This window comes from Vicia villosa, linkage group LG1, assembly GCF_029867415.1.
Source record: "Vicia villosa cultivar HV-30 ecotype Madison, WI linkage group LG1, Vvil1.0, whole genome shotgun sequence".
Classification (NCBI taxonomy): Eukaryota; Viridiplantae; Streptophyta; class Magnoliopsida; order Fabales; family Fabaceae; genus Vicia; species Vicia villosa.
In genome coordinates, this window is record NC_081180.1 from 38,803,978 (window position 1) to 38,827,959 (window position 23,982).

At 33.2% G+C, this 23,982-nt stretch overlaps 1 protein-coding gene and 2 long non-coding RNA genes across 3 annotated transcripts; all 3 read left to right on the forward strand.

The window, feature by feature from the left end:
* The first annotated feature begins 2,021 nt into the window (after window positions 1-2,021).
* On the forward strand, window positions 2,022-4,426 carry LOC131604524 (uncharacterized). Its single transcript, XR_009284638.1, has 5 exons — window positions 2,022-3,106; window positions 3,382-3,417; window positions 3,509-3,616; window positions 3,704-3,884; window positions 3,999-4,426. It is a non-coding gene; the product is annotated as an uncharacterized LOC131604524 (long non-coding RNA).
* Window positions 4,427-5,407: 981 nt separating this feature from the next.
* LOC131617283 (uncharacterized) lies at window positions 5,408-7,419 on the forward strand. The gene is made up of 6 exons (XM_058888630.1): window positions 5,408-5,539; window positions 5,748-6,077; window positions 6,181-6,360; window positions 6,532-6,678; window positions 6,816-6,903; window positions 6,996-7,419. Exons 1-6 carry the CDS (start codon window positions 5,484-5,486, stop codon window positions 7,251-7,253), a joined length of 1,059 nt encoding a protein of 352 aa, XP_058744613.1. The 5' UTR covers window positions 5,408-5,483; the 3' UTR covers window positions 7,254-7,419.
* Window positions 7,420-8,154: 735 nt separating this feature from the next.
* Window positions 8,155-19,358, forward strand: LOC131634643 (uncharacterized). The gene is made up of 3 exons (XR_009293601.1): window positions 8,155-8,365; window positions 8,467-8,817; window positions 8,903-19,358. It is a non-coding gene; the product is annotated as an uncharacterized LOC131634643 (long non-coding RNA).
* The last annotated feature ends 4,624 nt before the right edge of the window (window positions 19,359-23,982 follow it).

Sequence of the window (23,982 nt, forward strand, 5' to 3'; positions counted from 1 at the left end):
CTTATGGAGTTATTATTTCCAAAGTTGGTTAATCAGTTGTCATCATCAAACCAACAATGGTTATACGTGCCTGCCTATAGATTAACACACTCTTATGGGATTCACCTTGACACTATATCTCATTGCCGCTATTTGATTTTCCGCAAATTCTTGAATCTAAGTCATTACTATGATATACTTTATTAGTTCAACGTAACTCCTTAGCCCAACCTAGTTTCCTTAACTATTAATGTGATATCGTTTCTGTGTGGGTTTGTTGATGTCAACTAGGAGCATTACATCTAAACCACATACCATTTTAAAATGGGCCTCTTTGGTTGATGAATGTGACCTTGTGTGATCTGCCCATAATACCTCGTGAAGATGTTCGACCCAAAGTCCATTTGCCTTATCCAACTTGTTTCTCATCTCGACGAGTATGATTTTGTTGGTCGATTCTTCCTAACAATTTACCTAAAGGTGCTCGACATAAATAACTTCTCTTGGATTCCCATTTGTTGATAGAAATCACCACCAATGATGAGCTCGCTAATTGTCTCCCATTGTCAAAGAGGATGGTCATCGGAAAACCAAATTAGGAGATTATATTCCTCCAATAGGGATGCCACACCTTTTATACTGTTATTTTCACTAATGCTTCTGCTTCTACCTATTTGGTGAAATAGTCAACTCCTTACTAGTAGAAATTCTAGTTGGTATAGGGGCTAGCATAAACTGTTCTAGTATGTTCACCCTCTATTGATAAAAGGGCAATGGCGAAGTAACTTAGTACACTATTTTGGTAGAGGCATGAATTAAGTTTAAGAATATTTGGAATTTGTCACACTGGTTCACAATTCAACACGGTTTCTCAACATGTTCTGCAAGTAATTTCTAGCTCTTAATAATTGCTCGCCAAAGCTCTCCCACCAATGTGACTTTCACATATGCCTTCATGAACTTCTGCCAAAAACATGTTTACCTCTTCTCCTATACATATCAACATAGGTGTGGTTCGATTTATTTTATAGAAACTTTTTAGCGATCATGATATATTGGACAGAGAGCCTTTTGATCCTCTTCGTTTCTAGTTCATCATTGGAAAACTGCTCGCTTGTCAGATACCTAGTTACGAGTGGCATCCATTCCTCGCCCTCTTCAAGCTCCATCATCTAGATGACCTCAATCTCAGTACTAAAGTCGAACTCAACAGACCAAGTATCATCTATTCATCTACTGTTTTACAAAAGCCCGTAATTTAGAGATGTGGTGTGATCTCCTTCTTGATCATTTCTCATGGGAATTTGTTGTGCTTGACAAGTATATGCCTCCAAACAATAACATAATTCCTCTTGTTGAGGTAGTAGCTAGCAAAGTGCGCAATTAATGCAGTGGATTTCTGATGAATAGAGGTCCTATTTGGACGAGGTTTCAAACTTGTCTATCTATATTAATATAGGTGGCTCAACTACAAAACCAAATTCAGCAGAAATGACACCAAAGTCAATTATGTCATTAATGCTATGCTTGACCCTCTTCACCATAAGTCTCCGTATTCTTCATCTCAACAGTATTACCTAAGTGGTAAGTGTTTTTCTTACTATATGTACATCATCCTTCTACAAAGATGGTAGACATAATAGAATGATCCAATTATCACAGTCTCAAGACATAATAATTCATAATATCTTGTCTTGGAGAAAACAGTTTCTCAATTGAACTTCAAAGAATGTGAGGTTAGGATTTAGTCTTTATCAAAATACAGATAAACATCTCTGAAGTCTATCTTGTCTTGGAGAAAAATTATCCTCTCGATTGCTCAACGTGGTTGATAGGGGAAATATTGCAGGACTATAACTCCAAACTCAAGCACAACTTTACCAAGTATAAACCAACATATATGTAAGCTATTGAATTATTAATACGGTAGTGCCAAAAGAATTGATATGACCCTAACTAATCACATGCATATCCTATCACAGAATGAAAATGAAACAAGGAATGTTAAAATTTTCTGCATTTCACATGCTACATAAATGAACTCAAGGACAAAAGATTTAAAATATTCTATTTAATAGAATGATATATCATTATTTCTGGTCCAAATTGCCACAGTTAATTGTAAAAGTTAAAAGGTTTGGAATTTGCAGCAGGTTACATATATATCTGCCATTTACGTACGGATTCCTTTATCCATTAATTATGGGGGATCCTGTTCTTGGACAAGCCAAACTATATATGACAAAGCCATTTGTAATCTATCATATAAGAAAAGTCTACCATTTCCTCATCTCTAACCTATGCCACATCAACAACCTTTCTCTCAATTTTCCACATCAGCTTTCTCAAAATTAAATTCTTCCTCCATTATATTAGACAGTTTTTCCTCTTCCACGTTAATTCCCATATTGTGGGTTGTTGTAGTTTAATCCTCATAACTGCCCTTAAACCATCCTCTTCCAAATTCCAAAACCGTTCAAAAAATTATTAGTGTAGCCCCATTCTTCTTCTTCTTTCACGATCCATTTCCCCCAAATTCCTTTTCACTTTGCCTCATAATTATGTTTCCCAAATTCCTTTTCGCTTTTCCTTTACAAATTCTTAGTATCAAAACACTGTATTCAAATATAATTACAGAAATGACAAAACTTACCACAAATGGAGAGTTCTATGTGCGAATCAGAGGGATCCCGATTGAAGATTTGCGTTGGGCTGTATGTACGTGATGGTGGAAGACGTCGGTTCTGGGTGGATCGCGGCCGTAGCCGCTGATGATGGTGGTGGTCTACGTGGGTTATCACGGTTTGAAGCGGCATGATGTGGAGGTTACGCCTGGTGTTTCGTCGGAAACGTTGGTAGTTCTCCCGTGTGTTTTCGGATCTGTTTTGGTTCCTTCTATACGACTATTTTTTTATTATTTTTTCTTTTTTACTCTATTGTGTTGTAACTTGCAGGTTGCATCTCATAATCATTTTTCCAGGTTTTTTGAATTCGATTGATTAATGATGATTGTTGGTATACAGTTGTTATTCTGTTTTGATGCAGGTTTTTGTGTGTAGTTTGGTGAAAGTTATATAGCAACGTGAGTGTAGGGTGATCATGGTGGTGCAAGGGCGGTCTCTTAAAGGTAGGTACATAAATATATTGTTAAAACTGTTGATGAATTAAGCATGCTTTGTATGATTTCTATTTTAATTTGATGTTTCCTTATGTTTTTTTTATAAGCCTACATGTGCAGGTCTAATGAAATATTATATATATATATATATATATATATATATATATATATATATATATATATATATATATATATATATATATATATATATATATATATATGTTTTGAAATTTGAACAGAGTTTTAATTTGTTTTTCTACCTTTTTTCCCCTCTTATAATGCAGGATGATGCTGATTGGGAAAGGTTAGGAGTGAAAGCGGTTAGTGGTGCTAGAATGTATTTTTCGGTAATGTTTTACTCTATTCCATATATTTTTTATTTTATAGACCTAAATTATATATCTTTTGTAGGGTCAAAAGCTAATGATGATGGGAAGTACCGATGAAATTGTGAAAACTCCAGAGAAAGGAACAGTTTTTGTTGAAGATCTTCCTGAAGAAGAACAAGTAGCTGCTGTTGTAAGTTTCAAGTTTTTCTTATTATATCAGCTAATTGCCCCACCCAAACAAGTATCTTTTCAAGTCTTTGTCTTGATGTAAATTCAGTGTAGATCAAAGAATGTTAATCTGATTGCTCCACTCCGAAGTCAACGTTCAATTCTTCCAAAAGAAGAATCAACAGAATTCAGCAGTCAAGTCACAATTAATGTTGCAATTGAATACAAATTGATTTCTATGGATTTGTTGGTTGGTTATCATTTTTGTGTTCAGATTCATTATTTACCAGGTGCATATTTTATCCTTTGAAGAACCAATTTTGATCTCAATTGGTTATTACATATTGAGATTTCACTATAAAAGAAACTATGATTCTCGAATCACATTTGTGTTAATCGTGTAGGTTTTGGCATTGTTGTGTGGCGTCCCGTTTCAGAAGTGGTTTGTTGGAAGCTTAGCAGTGCATCTATGGTGCAATAGGTCTGATTGCACATGTTTCTTTTAAACTCTATTGTGTTCAGAAAAACCAAGTACTTCATATGATGCTGATAGCGGTATGGCTCCACCACACCTTGATGATTGTCTCAAAATCAATGTTAAGTCTTCAAAGTTGATGACAATGATGATGAATAAAATTCCTGCAACAGTCCTCCTTCCATACATATTCATGATGATGAAATGAACTTAAAAAATCTCATTTGTTGTGCACCTGCTGTTGTAAGCTTCTTTGGAATTCTACTTCTTTTTTTTGGATTCCAGTTATTTGACTTGAAATACACTGCACAATTTAGTTTCTTCAGTGAACTTTCAAATGCAAGAAATGTTATCTCACTAGAGGATATCTATAAAAAATGTCTGTTTTACCTTCAGTTATTGTGATAGAATATATATTTATTTGTTAATAGAATATTTATTTATATTTATTGTCCAATATTTCTTGCGTTTAAAGCCTGTTCATAAAAAATTCCAACTGTCGGCATCTCGATCATAATTGCAATGAGCTTTACAATCATCTCAATAAACTAGTAACTAACCCGTGCGTGTGCACGGGTTCTGGTATGGAACGCGCATTCATCTGTTTTAGAATAAAACATTTTTTGTAAGAAATATATTTGATAAATTTAGTTAGGGCTTACATTTGATAGCATCCGACTTTTAATATAGTAAAACTAATAAGTTGATTTTTTTTAAGATATATATTTTTTAAAAGCATATATGACTCAACGACAATGTTCACGAATAGATTTTAAGTAATAGAAATTGTTGTTCATTATAATGAAATTTCGAAAGTAGTATTAACATTCTATATTAGGGTGCAGTTGTATAATATATAATGTAACCACCTATATATGAGAAAAAAGGGGGTATTTTTATCCCATCTTCCCAAAAGTAAATATAATTACACATGAAATAATATTAGGAATAATGAAAAATTATTAAATTTACGATCATATAATGTGGTTTGAATGTGGTTAGTCGTATTTTAAAAAATGAGCATTACAATGCTAAAAATAAAATAAAATTGGGAGTATTGAATATATTAAGTAATAAGTAATTTCATAAAAATAGAATCCATTAAAGAAAACATGTTTTTGTGATTGAAAATGTAATATATTTAATATATGATATAAGTGAGAGTAGTTTAAAATACGTTATATTTAATATATGATATAAATTAAATAAACAGGAAATAAATGGGAGTAATTTAAAAGACGTTTTATATTGTAGACATTAAAAGACATTGGGAGACATAACGTTAACTACTTGGGAAACGAAGGTTTTTTTTTTCATTGTGCTCTCAGAGTTATTAAGGTGCTATAGTGATATTCGGAGCACAAGGGTTTGTAGAAGACAATCGCAAGCTGTCGAAGCATCTGTCTGGCACGTCATGGAAAGAACCCAACCCAACCGATCTTCCGCTGCGGTGAGAACCAGGCCATCGAGGTAAGATGTTTATCACTTGTTCCCGTTATTCAGTCGGCCGTGGACTACAGTAAACTTCGATTTTGGTCTTGTTCTAGTCCTTGCATGTAGTCCTTGTTGCCGTATCTTTGTGTTAATAGTTATTTTCAGATTATTTCGCGCATGTATTTTGTCCTCCCCATAAAAGATGTCTATCATGATCCAAATTAAAATAACTGGTATTGTGCAGAGATGAGCAAGGTAGCGTTGGAATCCAAAAGAACCCCAAACGCACACGGAGTTATGTGCTGAAACAAATGTTAGAGGAAATACGTCGTGTGAAAAAAGAAAGTTCAGATGCGATGGAAGAAATCGAAGCACGCACGGTGAAAACAGAACCTGTGAATGAGGAAGAGGAAGTGTGTCCAATGGCAACAGATGTTATGGGTTGCAAAGAAACCGGAGGAGGCAGTAAAGGGAAAGGTTCACAACAGACCGGGGACATTGCTGCAGGGCACCGAACCAAAAGCTATCATGCAGCTGTGTATCGCGCTTCCTTTCAATCATCTCTCAGCCCGAGGTATTCGTGTATTGATTTTTTATTATAGTATAAAATTATTATGCTGTATGGATACCAAGTATATTAGTAAGACCGATATAGCTGATGGGCTTTTGCGTGGCAGACAGCGACGTAATACGGGTACGGGAGAACATAATGGAAGGGCGGTAGAAGCTGGAATGAGCGGTGTTGCCGGAAGTTTGGGACCTCAAATCAAGAGGGAAGCTTGCACAATTGAAACTGCTGGCATAGCCCAAGGGGGATCGCAGGAAAATGCTGGTCACATATCAACCAGTAAACAAAGGTAAAGATGATTTTAAATATAATAGACACATGTGTGTAAGAATATAATGGTGTCCGAAGTTGTAGGTACAAAGGTGTACTTGTGTTTAAGAATACAGTTGTACCTTATATTTGATTTACAAAGGTACAGGAGGACATTAATTCTCTCCCATGGATTTTTGCATTGGTGCAGGAATGCGAGAGCTGAAAGGCTGTCGAAGAAGTTAAAAGGCAAGGCTAAAGTAGTTGGAAACAGTGTGGCGAAGTCAGCAAAGTCGCAGGGAGACAACGGCAAAGGTGAACCTTCGCACAGGCGTGCCTATCGTCCTAAATCTGTAAGGTATAAATGTGCTGTGGATTTGGTAAAGTGGTGAACATGTTTTGATATGTTGTTTATGTTGCAACCAGGCCGTTGCAAATTTACCGTGTTTAGAGATGACAATTCTTAAATAAAGTTGTTGTGTTTAATTTATGCAGGATATCCACACCAGCACCAGCGGTTGTCAATGAGCAAAGGTGGACCAGGGTGGTTGACAATCCGGTTAAGCTGAGAAACAACGTGCTGGTAAGTTACACTATGTCGTATTCTGTCAATATGAACCGCTATTGCATAGTTAGTACTCCTGTAACGTTGGTTTTTATTGGGTTATACTTCAGCACATTCCAAGAGCGGTCATCTATGAATGCATCCGTGGCCAGATTCCCAGAATAACTCTGATAGATGTCAACAACAATGTTCCTTATTACTGCGAGATGATTAAGAGGGAAGACACGGTGGACAGGTATTTGTGCGGTGCATGGTCGGATTTCTGCAAAGACCGCAATCTTCAGAAGGGAGACACACTGCGTTTCTGCATTAGATATCCCCCGGTGGAATCGATTATGGTGTTCGTAGAGCGTGGAAGAGCTGAGTGACTAAACGTGTTTAACGTGCTAAGTAGTATGTATGTTTGTGGTTATGTTTTATTCATTCTGGACAGATGGGGTTATGTTTTGGTAGGTTAATGTTTTGGTCGCATGTGGTATTGCAGTGGTTAATTTTGGTGTAATGTTAAGGATGTTGTCCTTATTTTGGTGTAATATGTGGATGATTTGGGAGACAATGAAGTAATATTAAATTTTCAGTCTATTCCATCAAATGCTGGATTTTGGAAGTGTTGGTGATGAATTGTTAACAATGTTTTTTTAGGTACATTACCAAAAAGTTGAGGCCTAGTCTTCACCATAGCATTAGTTTGTACAATTAATTGATGTTAGAAAACAATTCAAACATGTAGAGATAACCATATATCTAATTCAATATTATTCAATTTCTAATAACATGTAGAACGATATGGTCATATCTTAAAATATAGTTATACATCTTTAAGGGTCTTTAGATAGCAATAGTAATAAAAAATCAATAATATCACATAACAATTATTTTTTTTGGGCTTGATGAATTAATTTTCATCTTATAGTAATACAAAAATTAAGAATATGGTTTTAATTACAAATGAACAATATTATAAAAAGAAACCATGTCAATATGGTCCTCTATTTACCATAGTAGCAGGCAAAAAGACATACATTATACATAGCTTTTCATTCTATTTTAATAAAAAAAAATCAACATTATAACACAGCTCCATCCCACACAAAAGTTGCATATGTATAAAGTAAAGACAAGATTCTTTACTTTTCTCACATGGGTGGCGCCAGTAGAAATGAAATTGATTGTCTAAAAATGCTGTAGACATGTGAACAATATATTCCATTACATACAAAATGACAAAAGCTAATTTGAGTGAATACTTGGATAAGATATGACCAAAAGGAGAATCATGCATGTGATGTTTCCTGCTAAGTTGAACAATAAATAGGATTCAATTCTAGCATCACATATTGCAGCCATATATTCTGCAAAGTTATAACCGTCCTTTTCAACCTTTGTATCCGTGACCTTCCTCTCACAAATGGAGCTGTGTGGTGTTCTTCAACATTCTGAGATGATAGCTTATTTCGACATCGCAAAAATTTCATCCCAGGTTATTTTATCGTGACTATTCTTAACCTGATGGTATTTAAAGTTTGTAATGGGCCTGTTATTTCCCTTCTAACTCAAAATAATAACTGTGTTGAATTCCAGCCCTATGCAGAGATCCAACCAAGTTTTGTTGAAGCTCACAGAGATGAACTCTCCAAGTGTTGGACAGTGATGAACAGCCAAGGTGTACACCATGATGTAATCTATAACCAAATAGAGATTCAACCACTCGTTATTAGCGGATGGCCCTGTATGCAGTCATATTACAACCTACCTTCTGACGTGGTTGTGAGAGTTGGATATTATGGCAACAATAATTTTGGAATTTTATCATTCAAGGAGGTGCAAACAAATGAAGATTTGCCTCGTTTCCATAGTCGAAGCCTCATGAAGCGGGACATTTGGTTTTTTGATATGGATGTCTTTCCATTTAGTGTAGATCGTCCTAAATTAGTTGAGTGCTCAAAACTCGATTTTTCAATATGACTTGCCATCAGCAACATGTAAACTTAACTATTAACCATTGTTTGTTTTGTAGAAAATACACGAGGATTTCGCTTCGTTTCTCGGAGACTATGGATATGGGTTTATTGTTCTGTGCGGTGACAATGGAAGGCATAAGAAGATGTCGCCGTTAAATATTTCAGACCCCCGACGCACAAAATTGGGATATGGCTGGGACGAATTCTGCACCTCAAACAACTTTAAATGCGGAGACCGAATTCGATTTAGGTTAGACATTACTTCTGTTGCCAAAACATGTCACGTGTATTCACTGCCACAAGTGTAAGAGAGCAAGATTATCTATGCGTTATTGAACTTGCTATGGTTAGTTGCAATATGTTAAGTTATAATTGTTGAGTTATAATGTTCAGTTCTACTTGTTGCTGCATAAGGTATATATTAAGTAATCATGAGGACCAGAATAATGTTTTGCATACATAACTGTTACAACTTAAGAAGTTGTACTCCGACTGACATATAACAGGGCCTTCAAAATATATTAGCACACATAAACCAAAAGTAATGAATATTTTACTGGCATGATGAGCAGTCGTGTCCAAAGGTTGCCTGAAGGATGTAAATCCGAGCGACGCCGCAGAGTTCAAAGCCTGCACTTCAACTTTGAACATATTTACAGACAACATCTAAGGTTGGCATAAGCAGAACTATTGCTTCAGAGTTGAGGTGATGTTCTTATATACCTTAGCTAACAACCATCTATATGTTGTTGAAAGTATACAAAAAGGTGTTGCAGACAGAACTGTCAAAACCTTAGATGTTGTATTCCCACTGGCATATAAGAAAAACTCTATATATTAGCAGTCCCATACAAAAAGTTACGAATAGGATACTGCCATGATGAGCAGTAGTTTTAAAATGTTGTCGGAAGGATGTCTATCCGAGCGACGCCGCAGAGTTCCAAGCCTGCACGTGAACTTTGAAAAAATTAAAAGATAACAAAACACCTCCAACATAAGCAGAACTATTGCTTCATAGTAGAGGTGATGAAAGTATATACCTTAGGTAACAACCATCTATATGTTGTTGAAAACCTCCTTATACACGACGTTTGTAGTAGTCGACTTACGCTGGTCATTTTGATCATATATCAGTATCTTGATTCCTTGCTTCGTTGTGACCCTTGACAGTGCGACGTAGATTTGTCCATGAGTAAATACGTCCCTTGGCAAATAAAGTCCGACTGTATCCAGCGATTGTCCCTGAGATTTATTGATCGTCATTGCATACGAAACAACTATTGGGAATTGACGCCGTTTAAGCTTGAAAGGCCAGGGGGATTGAGAGGGAGACATGTCCATTCTTGGTATGTATACCAAGTTACCACAACCCTTACCGGCCATGATTTTTGCCTCTATGACATGGTTGGCCATCTTAGTTACCATTACCCTTGTTCCGTTACACAAACCCTCCGACTGATCTATATTACGCATAAGCATAACAGGCGTTCCTACTTTCAGGCTAATGTGGTGGTTCGGTAAACCCGAAGTAGTTAGTGAACTGAGAAACTCTGGTGTGAGGATGTCGACTACATTGGTGTCATGAATTTCGGACCGGTCGACAGTGTTTGAGCTGTAGTATTCCTTGATCTCACCTATAATTCACAAACCTGATTAATTTAACTGAAACACAGTGAGTTAAATTATATAAGAATGGATTCAGAAGCACTGGGAATTAAATGAAAACCTGGCATTAAATCAAGGACGTGACGATTAATTTGATCGACAACTTCTAACGTAGAAGCAAGTATCGCGCGACTTTTGAGGTAGTCGTTACGTTGGTAATTCTGTATGAAATCAGGGTAAGTACTATTGACAATGGCAACGATTGGATCGCTGTAGTCCATTATCAGAAGTTCCGGTGGCAAGTCAATGTCGGCAAATCCATCATTTGGCTCAGAGACTTTTCCTTCACCAATTTCCAACAACCACTTAGAGAACTCAGCTATTTCAGACCTCTCATGCTCATTTGGGCCGGATTGCAGTCGCATGTTTTGTGTCAATGTCAGAACTTCAACATCCCGCCATATGTAAGAAGCATTTATTGCTGAGTGTACGATATCAGAACGACTTCCTCTAGGTACAACGGGCAAAATCTGTCTGAAATCACCGCCGAATACAACCACCTTTCCACCAAATATTTCCTTTGAATTGCTGTACGTACTCATCACATCCTTCAAAGTTCGATCGAGTGCTTCAACAAAGCTGAACCAACTATGTACTGAGTTAAGTGTATGGGCACAACCTGCATTCATAACTAACTGTCTTTGTTCGTGGAGCAGACCATCAGCCAGAAGTATCCAAGACTCTTTCCAAACATGACCAGGCCTGTTAACAGCGCCTGACAAAAGCATCACTACGAAAAGCTTGCGGAGAAAATGTCCGGATCCCCATTCACTTGCTTCCTTTATCGCCCCTATGTATTCACGGTCATCTTCAAGGAAGCCCATTGCAAAGCAGGCATCCCGAAAAGTATCATACTGTGTGTCGCCAACTCTGCGAATATCTTCGTAAGTAGATGGTCCCTTAACCACGGTCAACATCATTCGAAGATAAAATAATTCTCCTGTCGTTGGGGGTACCCATATCAAACGGCCAATGGTGAACCCCTTTTTACGCGGTTTCCAAGTTCTGGCCTTCTTTTCATAAACAAATTTAGAGACAAATTGGCCATAGGTGAGAGTACGTGCTTCCTCGTACTTGCCGTTAGCAACCAACCAAGCTGTAAACATTGACTCCGTGACGCTTGCTTTTTCCAGTACATCTTCCATTCGTGCGTGATCGGGGTAGTAAACCGCTTTTTCTCCCACTAAATGATAATACATGCGTTCCACCGCCGGTCTCCTTCCATGAATTTTGTATGAATATATCCTCCAACATCCCTCACATGGGGAGACATACCTACAATCCAAATATTGTTTTATCTCATCAATTGGATCTTTGTCACGACTGGCCCCCGAGTTTGTAGTTATTGTTGCTGTGATTCTATCGAAACCCTTATGAATATACTTGAAGAGATATTTGATTGATGTACTTTGGTTGCACCACTCCATGTTAATATGTGCATGGTATTTCAAAAGGAACCTTACGTTGTACGGTACCACATGTCGGTTGTCTAAAGAGATTCCATTTTTTTGAATGACATGGGTATGTGAACGTCTTCTATAGAGGGGATAGCCCTCCGCGTCAACAACAGTGTGTTCAATGAACTTCTTGGGGAAGAATTTAGTACATTTCCTGTTTTTCATACACTGTGAATTCATGCGGGATGGACCACACGGGCCGTGCATCATGTGGGCCGACACCAGTTTGTACAGGGTTGGTTCTAACACCGGGTCCGGAATTTCAGCACAGATGATATTATCTATATCAGAAGGGGTTGGGTATTTGCTCTGAGGGTGCAAAAAAACTAATATGTGAGCATGTGGCAATCCCCGTTTTTGAAATTCAATCGTGTACATGACTGCAACACAAAAGCACATGTTAAAACAAAATACACTGTCATGTAAAAAAGACAAACAACATTGACATACACAATATTGAGAAAAGTCCAAAACTATACATGCAATAACCTTCCCAAGAACATGGCGCTTTGTTATATCATCCATGAGCTCATCAAATTTTATTTTGAATACTTTAGTAATAAGATCAGGTCTATCATGTGGCTTTAAGTTAGTCCCGGCAAGGGCACGTTGTATTTCCGGCCAAGCAGGATTGCAAGTAAACGTCACAAACAAATCGGGGAACCCTAACTTACTTGAAATGGCCATACCATCAAAATAGAGTTGATCCATGTACCGCTTGCTCCCAACAAAAGTAGATGGCAAAACAACTCTCTTTCCTTGCTTTGGTGCCGCATTAGTCTCCGTGTCGTTGCATTGATCCTTCAAGCTGTTATACTTCCCAACACGTAACTTTGATTGATTGTTCCTTAACCAATTGAGACGCTCAGACTCCATCATTGCAAATCCATCCACTAAAAACTGTTGAAAAAGTCTCCTTGAATGAAGTAACGTTTTTGCCTCACAGTTGCGATCTTGTAGCCGGAAAGCTAGCCAATCCATGATCGATTGACGATTTTTCCGCGTAACCTCCTGCTCGTGCTCAAATCTTTGAAGTATATTTTTCCTATATCCATCCTCTCCATAAACAAAAATGAGAGGGTATTGGTATGCCAAGTAAGCTGGATGAAATTCGTTAATCTGTTGCAAATGCCCATTGCGGGCGTGGATGATGATGTCTCGCGTTGTATCAGGATCAATATCTCCCACAATAAGAGCAGCAACTTCTGATACAGTTGGTGTGTTGTAGACACGGCCATCCTGGGGACGATCACAGATTAGCCGTATCTTCAAATCTAAGAAAGGGTTTCCTCTCAAAAGATCCCTCGCCATTCGAAATGCCTTTGCATGTGGGTTGCAGTCGTCCAACATATCCTTCAACTTACCAACGACTTCCCTATTGACCACATCACTGTCACTGCACATCATTCGAAAGTCGTTGCACATCATTAGAAAGTCGTGATAATTGAGTTTGCGTCACAATTACGATGGTGATATATTAAGTGCTGATATGTACAATTACCTGAAACATTTTATTCGGTTATCAATTTCATTGTCCGTGTCAAAAATATAAAGCTGAGCATACTGCGGAGTCTGGCCATCATCCGGTAGCAACGTCCCTATTCGATGACATGTTTGACCATGCAAGCGTAATGTAGGAGGCCCTCTCCCATCAGCAACGGTTTTGTCAAATTTCATTCCTGGAGACGTGAAGGAAAACATGGCGTTGTAAACACGAAGGTTGCTTTGGTAGTTTTTGCTTTCTTCACTGGCACTGCTATGTAGGAGGTGTTGCAGCAGTGGCGGGGGATTAGTTAGTAACGGCAGCACAACTTTTCCGCTCCTACAGCACCGGCTGAATTTAGGAACAGTGGTATGTCGTGATTTCCCCTTCCGTTCCTGATACCACATAGTGGCATGACAAAACTGACATTCCCAAACTCTATCTCCTATGTCAGAGTATTCTGCATTGAATGGTAAATGGATTTTACAAACTAATATATAAAACTTTAAATAGATTAAAAATGTTAGAAGGTAAGCATACGTTGTAGATGGGCATCTACGGCCTCTTCGTTATCGACTCCATCGTAATTATCATCAGAATTGTCTCCCAAGTTGAGACCATCATCGGAGCTAGAGTTTGCGTCATCTGTTGCTTGAGCTGCGGTGACAGCAATTGGTGTAACATCGTCCACACGTGGATTAGACGTAGAAGCCACGCATGTGTTAGGAACCTGGAGAACTGTTTGGTTAAATTCTGCTAGAAGGTTATTGGTAGCATGAAGATTAAGCCTTTGTCTTTTTTGCGCTACTCCACCTCTTACATGTCTATTGGAAGGGGCTGTGTTAGTCAGGTTAGATAGGTTTTCAGATAGAGGTCGTCGATTACACGGAGACAACGTCATATTCGTGGAACTAACGTCCTTTCCGAACAATGGTATATTTTCTTTGTTATGTTGATGTGGGGCATTCTTCCGGTTAAACAAAATCATCCTCCTCCTCTTTCTAGCCATTGCATGAGCAGTTGAATGGAGCAAGGGTTGACAATGAATAGAAACAGGTGTTTCATTTGATTGGAGGGTCCCACCCATGGAACAACGACCATTTGTAGAATGGGATACAATTTGGATGGGGGAGGTAATTTGTTGTTGTTCAACAGTAGGTGTACGTGGTAGATTATGACGACGTGCGCCTCTCCTTTGAGCCAAAATAAACCGTCTCCGACGTCTGGCAATAGCAGCCTTGTTACTTGGATTAGAAGTATATCCGTACTCCATGGGTTAATGAAGACTTAGATGGCATATATCAGTTTAGATGTGCAAACAGAGTTTAGTGTATCTTAAGATGGTAATGGTACACTGAATGTAGTATCAGTCTGCTTTTTACTATCAGTGGCTAAACTGATAGTTTTTTTCAAATTGGGTGGTATCAAATATTAGAGGGAGTTTTGAATTCTTTTCGTTTTCCCGCGAACTGGCTGAGTAGATTTGAAATTTTCCATCAGAACTAAAAGTCATAATATTATTATAAAGAAGTGCTGTCTGTCCATGGGATGGGTTTGATGGGTTTTCAGTTTGGCATGTAGAGTGTAGGAAAACGTAGCCTGGCATGTAGAGTGTAGGAAAACGTGTATACACAGATGATTGGACAGCTGAAACAATAGATTGTAGGTGTTACTTTTAAAAATCCTGCAGAAGAAGTTTGCTCATATCTACCTTGCACGTGATTGTATTTTGGTAGATTAGTTATAAAATATATAATTAAAAGTAAATAAACATTATGCCTTGGCAGTAGGATTTGAAGTCGTTATAGGGATAAGGTGTATTTGAAAAGGTTTATTTAAAAAGGTTTTTCTGAAAAGTTCTTAGCAAAACATATACTCAAGGCAATTTGATGTCAAACAGGTTTCAGCAGATAGGTGTAGTTGGAGGTTGTGTTGAGGAGTAGTGAGATAGTTAATTGAAATACTTTAGGATGTCGTTTTGTAGGTAGGTATCATTAGGAGTGCATCATTTTTATTTAAAAATTAATGAATCATAAATTTAGAAGTCTGGTTTTGGAAGAAAGCAAATTAGTACATAGTAATGAAATGTCATTGCATTGTCGAGGTTGATTACTGTATAACCAAATATTGCTGAAATCTGTTTCAACTCTATGTTATATATTATGAAAGCAGATGGGAATTCACAAACCAAAAGTTATAACAGGACATCAAATAATAATGTTCCAACCGTGCTTTCTGACATCAAGTGCGCACTAAAGATTCTTATAAATTTTGAAATAGTTATAAGGTAGCAACAAAGATAACAAAGATAGTAGGATAATCCCAACCAACAAACAGCTGCTCAATAGAGGCACACAACACAGTATCAAAATGGTACATGCCAACACAAAAAGTTTTAGCTAAGCAGGAGTACAACTATTTGCTCATTTCCAACTTGATGATCTTTTTAAGTTTTGTGGAAGAAAGTTCTCCATCACACACGGTCGTCGATTCGCTTGACCCATCATGATTTTGCCTTTTAGCAGTTGGTGTTTGCGGATCGGGGTTACGTTTGGATGTTATCTCCAGATCCTGCAATCACACAATATGAAGAAACAGTTAGAAATTTTGCACTATTTTGTGAATGTTTTGAATACATCAGTTGCGTATGTCCTTCCTCATACCGTAAGAACTTCACAATCATCGGCAGCAGCGGTGTCAGCTTCATCAACGCTCTCTTTTATCTGAAAAACGTTAACACACATGCTCGTATCATAATTATAAAAACCGATAAGGAATATACACATAAATTCGGCATTGAAATACAAAATTTGTGGTCATGAGACGACCTGCACTGGCAATTTTATTTCGGAAGGTTCAGATCTCGTGAGGTTGGCCTAATACAGAAAAAACACATTCAGCATTACAGGAGGAGGATGTAAAACAAAAGAAGCTTCAGTTGTGATTAAGTGTCACCTGTGTAGGCTCCCAAGGAGCACCGAATTGTTTCACAAACGGCTTGTCATCTACAAACATAATAACAGAGCAGCTGTCCCAACTGGGTTGCCACCTAACTCTTAAAGCCAGATCCAATTCCAACATGGCATCAAGCCGTAAGGGAAAATCCAATGGATCCGTGATACCGGCCTATAACACAAAGCGACTGAGTTAGGGATGGATCCACATACAACACAACGTTTCATCAATTAGTTGATATATTTTCCAACATGAATAACCTGTATCATCGTGTCCCGCATTTGGGCAGCTGAAATGCCGAGGATCTGTCTGCATTCTCTGTCCCAAAAAATAAACTTGCAAGAGGTCTCAAGGTGGAACCCTTCCACTTCAATCTTATACCTGTCGTTGGAATCATGTTACATGTAAAAAAATAATACTACGTACAAATGGCGTATATTTCGAATAAAAACAGGTGCACACATTCATACTTATATATTTCTGTTTCAGTCAAATGGTGATTATCACATTCGTACGGGGGTCTTTCACCGCGTGCCGTTTTGGTACATGCATGACAGCACCGGTAGTACCATCCATTGGACGAAGCGATAATTTTCCTTGTCTTTGCAACCGTAGCACAGAATTTCTCCTGCTCCAACACACAATCATGGACCAGTATTAATCATATGGTTTACTTTGGCATCAAATTTATCAGTAAACGTATTAGTAAGTAAACCTCGCGCAGTTGCTTAATCTCACTCAATGGTAGAGCAACAGCTTTATTAAGCAACTTCTGAGTGTCAGTCTGTTTGACGTTATCAGCACCCGAGCTGCGGGAGTATTGCTGAGAGTGGGAGCTGAGTTGGGTTGAAACAGTACGCAAAGTTGCCTCTGAGAAACTGCATGTAGAGATAAGATAACATAAATAACCAAGAATGACATATAATGAATGTTTTACAAAAAATGTCATGGAAGATACCTATTAATGAAGTCCTTAACTAAAGGCAGATCTGGATTGATTTGTAGTTTTGTAACATGGAACGTATTTGTAACTGATAGCGGGTATTGGCCTACATTAAAAAGAAACGTATTCAAAATATTTTACAAACATTACCGATACACATTAACAACAATACATCATACCCTGTTGTTTAACTTTTGCATAGTTAAGCATCACCACTGTTGGTCCAGTTGTCGTGGCATTTTCCTCGACAAACTTGAAAAACTGTTTGGCATAGTCCTCCCATAGGGTGCAGTTCATTGTGTTGTTGCTGGTAAAACGACAACATTTATAGTTAGAAGGCAAGAATTAGAAGCATAAGAAAATCAGTAGAAATTCAGAAGAAAATTGAGACTACACACGCTGCATCCCTCAGTACGAAATTGACTTGGCATTTTTTTCCACCGCTTCCAGTTTGTTGATATCCAATAGCATCGATCACGCCAATAACATCTAAGGGCATAATGAAAACAGCAAACATCATAAAATGAACAACACCATATAAGCAAAAGTATAGACAACACAAAATGTAGAGTTACCGATCAACAGGTCCTTTTTAAAGTTGCCGGTCATAATATCAGGGAAACTGGTGAATGTGCGCTGTATGTGGGGTATTTCATGTTTGTTGACGTCGTTCACAGAAGTTCCTCCAGTGAACTTCACCAAGAACTTGTGAGTAGTTGGTTTAAAAACCAAGTTGTTTGGCAGAACTGCAAAGTTAGATACAGTGTACGTGTGGTCCACCTCAAATTTGTCATTGTAAGCGGCCATGCACGTAGTTGGAACAACTACGTGAATATCAGACCCCTGTCAAATGCAAAAGACCAAAAACTTGTTAATCCTAAATATGTCAACACAAAGGAAAACACGTTTCAAAGACAAACAATATATCAACAACCCAAAATAATGAAACGGAGATCAACAACAAAAACATGGAAAAAAATATAAACAACCATTGTTCAAAACCCTAAATCCATACCCATTAACAACATTTTTTAACAACATCAAACATCAGATTAGGGTTTATTCTAAGAAACGGAAACTTCAGTGGGACTAACAGCATTCGGACAACAACACAACAAACGACAAACGACACACCTATAAGACTTAACATAAACATTCAGTTACCTCATTGTCTTGAAAAATCATCTCAAAGTGCTCTTTGTTGTTGGATACCACCGTCCATTTGTGGACAACTCTCACCGCCACTTTCCAAAGTTCTTTGGTGTCGTTGATGTCCACCACCTTCTCCATCGGTCGAGCCATCGTTGAAGAAGTAGAACTAAACGTTACAAAACGGTAAACGGAGGGAGGAAGGTGTACTATGAAGATAGCAGAGAAATGAGGAGGGAAGAAGATGGAAGAAGAAGATATATTAAGTCAAGACAGAGTAAGATAGGAAACTGGTGGAAAAGAGGAAGCTGGTATAATTAGACAGATTAGACATATTAGGAAAAGTGAACAGTATATTGGGGTTCCAATAAAGATATATTAGATTTTACACCTTATGCCTTTGCATGCACAATATAAAATGAGGAACCAAATAAAGGAACCCGTGAAGAAGTGGCAAGTTAGAAGCATTGTGAAGTGGAGGAAGCAAGGCTCATCAAAGCAGCTATCCACGTGGAGCAGCAATAGAACAAAGGGGCAAATAGGTACTTTCAACAACAATTATCTTTCTTATATTGTAGATAAATGTTATGAAACGACTTTCCATCTAATTCTTTATGCATTGAACTATAACAAAAACTCTTTGATTCATTTGGGTACATGGCAATATTTTTAACACTAGATATTCATATGGTCATGGTCATGACAACCAAAGCTTTAAATATTGGTGATAGAATTGTTTGATATAGATTGATGCTTATGATTTTGAGATTCTGGCTACGTGCATTCAATGCAATTGATAATGATTAGATAAATAAGTGATAAATTATGTGGATAAATTGATAGCATTATAATAAAAATAAATAGAATTGAATGTATATTTATGATATAAATAAGTGATATAAATAATGAAAATAAATAGAATTGAATGTATATTTATGACATTTACATGAACATATTATACAAATATAGTATTTTATGTCTTATAATAAAAATTAAAAGTAGATATAATAAAATTCTATTTTGGAGAAATCTATATATGAAACATATTAAATTAGAATGATTTTATATATTAGAAATTTTGGATAAATAACTACTCTTAATAGTTAGTATAACTATTTTTAGTTTATCGTTATTTTATTTGTGATATGAATAGAACTAAATACGTAACAAAAATTTATTAATTAATAATTAGATATAAAGTTTTAAAATTTATATAAATATTTAATAAACTATAATAAATCATGATTATATTTTAATGTCAATTACATTTTATTTGTAATATGAATAGAAATAAATATATCATTAATAAAGATTAATTTTATAAATTATTTTACTATTTTAATATTATTTGACTACTAATGATTTGAATTCTCTAAATATAATGGTGATAAATTTAAATAAATCCACGTTATATTTTATTGACTTTATTTTAGAAAATATTATTTTATTTTATTTTAACTTGAAACATAATTGTCCAACCTCTCTAAATATATTTAGAGTTGAGTATGCAGGCTAATTCGCTCTGTTTAATTGTTACGCATAAATCCGCAAATTAAACAAGTTTAGCGTTGTTTATCTGCAACGATTAACGAATTTTGAGTAGTATGTGAAAAAAAAGGATAAAATATTACACAAAATATTTATTCAACTTCTCTAATTATAATGGATTAATAATAATACAATAAAAACTAATTATAATAATTATATTTAATTTTAGAAATTATTTTATTATTTTAATTTAACTTGAATAATAATTATTTAACTCCTTTAATTATAATATTATAATTAGAGCTGAGTATGTACACTACCCCGTTCCGTTTAATTTGATACACATAAATTCACAAATTAAATGGTTCAAGTTGGTCTGTTCATAACTATTAACGGATTATATTTATTCAAATTCTTTAACAATAATGCATTAATTACAATAAATATTAATTATAATATCAGTATTATTTATGATTTGATTATTTTACTATTAATTGACTACTAATTATTCACACTATCCAAATATATGGGTGGTTATTTAAATAAATCCGTATTATAATTATACTATATGTAATTAAATTTTTAACATGTTTTATTATTTTAATTTAACTTGAATTATAATTATCTAACATCATATATATATATATATATATATATATATATATATATATATATATATATATATATATATATATATATATATCTACTTAATCTAAATGCAAGGTTGTCATGATGGCAACCTTGAAGATAACCCTAATCCTAATGCTTATGTGGCATGATTTTAGCAACTTTGAACACAAAATGCTTATGTGGCATAATTTTAAAATTTTCAATTTTTATGAGCCACTATTTTTTTCTAACAATATTATTAAAACCACTTTTCTAACCACTATATTTTTAACAATATTATTAAATCATCTTTCTAGCAATAACATCAAATAGTAATAGTATAATAATATTAATAAACAGTTATTACTTTATTACTAATCCTTCAATAATTATATTTTATTAATAATCTTAAATTTTTTAATAAATTTATAAAAATATATAATCATAAAAATGGAAATAAAAATAAAATATAAATTTAAAATTGTGATATTTTAATATTATTATTATTATTATTATTATTATTATTATTATTATTATTATTATTATTATTATAGTTAGACAATTTTTTTAACATTGAAAAATTCAAAAGTCCAATTAAATAATATATTTTATATAAATAATTTACACATCCTTATAAGTCAATTTGTCATTTTATTATAATTTCAATATTCAATATTACATTAACTCTAATTATCTACATAAGATCTTCTCCAACCTTATATTTCTAACTCATAATAATAATAATAATAATAATAATAATAATAATAATAATATAATAATAATAATAATAAAAAATTATAATATAATATTCATCAAATATTAATAATAAATAATAAAATTATAAACAATAAACATCTAATAAAAATAATAAAATAATAATAATAATATTAATATAATATTAATCTTAAATATCCAATATAATAATAATAATATAAATAATAAATAATAATATAATATTCATCTAATTTTAATAACAAATAAATATGTTATTAACAATATACATACTGATAATAATAATAATATAATAAAAATATTATAAATAATTATAAAATAATAATAATATTTATACAATAATAATTTTAATATATTAATATAAATAATATTGGTAATATAAATAATGAATTATTTCTAATATAAATAATATTGGCGGTATAAATAATAAATAATTTCTAAATATATTATTAAAATATACAAGTAATTAAATTTCAAAATATTTTAATAGAAGCAATTAGAATTTTAATTTTATTTTAACTATTTTTCAATAATAATTGAAATATTTTTTAATTAATGATTATTTTAAATATCATGAACAATTGAACAATTAAATGAAAATGTTGTTCTAACTTTAACCGAAAAACATTTTGAGGTCAATTAACTGTAACTGAAAATTATTCATCTAACATTTATAATAATAATAATAATAATAATAATATAATATTGATATTAATATTAAACATCCAATATCAATAATTATAATTATAATAATATTAATAATTATAAAATAATAATAATATTTATACAATAATAATATTAAGATTAAATCACCCATATTAATATTAATATAATATAAATATTAATATATTAGTATAAATAATATTGGTAATATAAATAATGAACTATTTCTAATATAAATAATATTGGTGGTATAAATAATAAATTATTCTAAATATATAAGTAAAATATGCAAGTAACTAAATTTAAAAATATTTTATTAGAAACCATTAGAATTTTAATTTTATTTAAACTTATTTTTCAATAATAATTGAAATCTTTTTTAACTAATGAGTATTTTAAATATCATGAACAAATGAACTATTAAATAAAAATAATGTTCTAATTGTAACTGAAAAGCGTTTTGAGGCTAATTAATATTGTAACTGTAACCGAAGATAATTAAAAAACGTTTTGAGACCAATTAATGTTGTAACTGTAACCGAAGATAATTAATTTAATAATAATAATAATAATAATAATAGTAAATTATAATATAATATTCATGTAATCTCATAATAATAACAAACAAAAATGATATTAACAATATACATAATAACAAAAATAATAAAACAATAAAAATATTTATAATAATTATAAAAAAATAATAATAATATTTACACAAAAATAATATTAATTTTACACCAATCGTTAGTTGGTCCAGTGGTGATTGGCGCTGGACTTGGTAGGGAGAACCATGGTTCGATCCCCCGCAACTGCGATCGGGAATCGGACTAAACCGGTGCTATAAAGCAAAAAAAATAAATATATATATATATATATATATATATATATATATATATATATATATATATATTAATTTTAAATCACCCATATTAATAATAATAATATTAATATAATAATAATAATATTAATATACTAATATAAGTAATGTTGGATATTATAAACAATGAATTATTTATAATATAAATAATATTGATGGTATAAATAATAATTGATTTATAAATATATTATTAAAATATAAAATTAATTAAATTTCAAATTATTTTATTATAAAACTAAAAATTTAAAAATGGAACAAAAGATATTTAAAAAACAAATTATAATAATTATAAAATAATAATAATACTTATATAATAATAATATTTATACAATCATAATATTAATTTTTTGTCACCCATATTAATAATAATAATAATAATAATATTATTAATTTAATAATAATATTAATGTATTAATATAAATAATATTGGTAATATAAATAATTAATTATTTTTAATATAAATAATATTGGTGGTATAAATAATAAATTATTTCAAAATATATTATCAAAAATTACAAGTAATTAAATTTCAAAATATTTTTTATAAAATTAAAAATTAAAAAATGGAACAAAAGATTAAATGATATGATAGTTTGAAGTTTATAGGTATTTTATTTTAATTCTTTATTGATATAAATAAAGGCATTTATAAAAAAAAATTATAATAATATTTTTAAAAAGGCAAATTATCATTATAAACATCAATTTCAAAAATTTTGACGTTACATTGTATCTACTTCTAATCAACTAATTCATTTAATATTTTAAAATAAGTCATTAAATTTTATTTACTAGACTAGATTTGTGAATTATATTCCATTAAAACCTCATTTAAGGAGATGGAGTTTATCAATTCCACCGTAAAATAATTTCATTTAATGAGTTTTTAAAACAAATGTTTTCGGTATTATTAAAATGTATACGTACAATGCTTTTGGTATCTCAATTTAATTTGAAATTTTTACTAATTTTATTTAATGTCTAATGATACAACTCCTAAAAATTATTCTATACAGGAATTCTCCTATATCATTCAAATATTTAATAGTTTCTTAAATTATGAATAAATAAATAAATATTAAATTTATGAATTATGTTTTATACAACAAAAC

Bases quoted from the DNA above. Each gene is read 5' to 3' on its own strand.
- LOC131617283 (XM_058888630.1), top strand. From the start codon at position 5,484: ATGGAAAGAACCCAACCCAACCGATCTTCCGCTGCGGTGAGAACCAGG. The intron at 5,540-5,747 runs GTAAGATGTTTA...GGTATTGTGCAG, and splicing joins GTGAGAACCAGGCCATCGAG to AGATGAGCAAGGTAGCGTTG. The intron at 6,361-6,531 runs GTAAAGATGATT...GCATTGGTGCAG, and splicing joins ATATCAACCAGTAAACAAAG to GAATGCGAGAGCTGAAAGGC.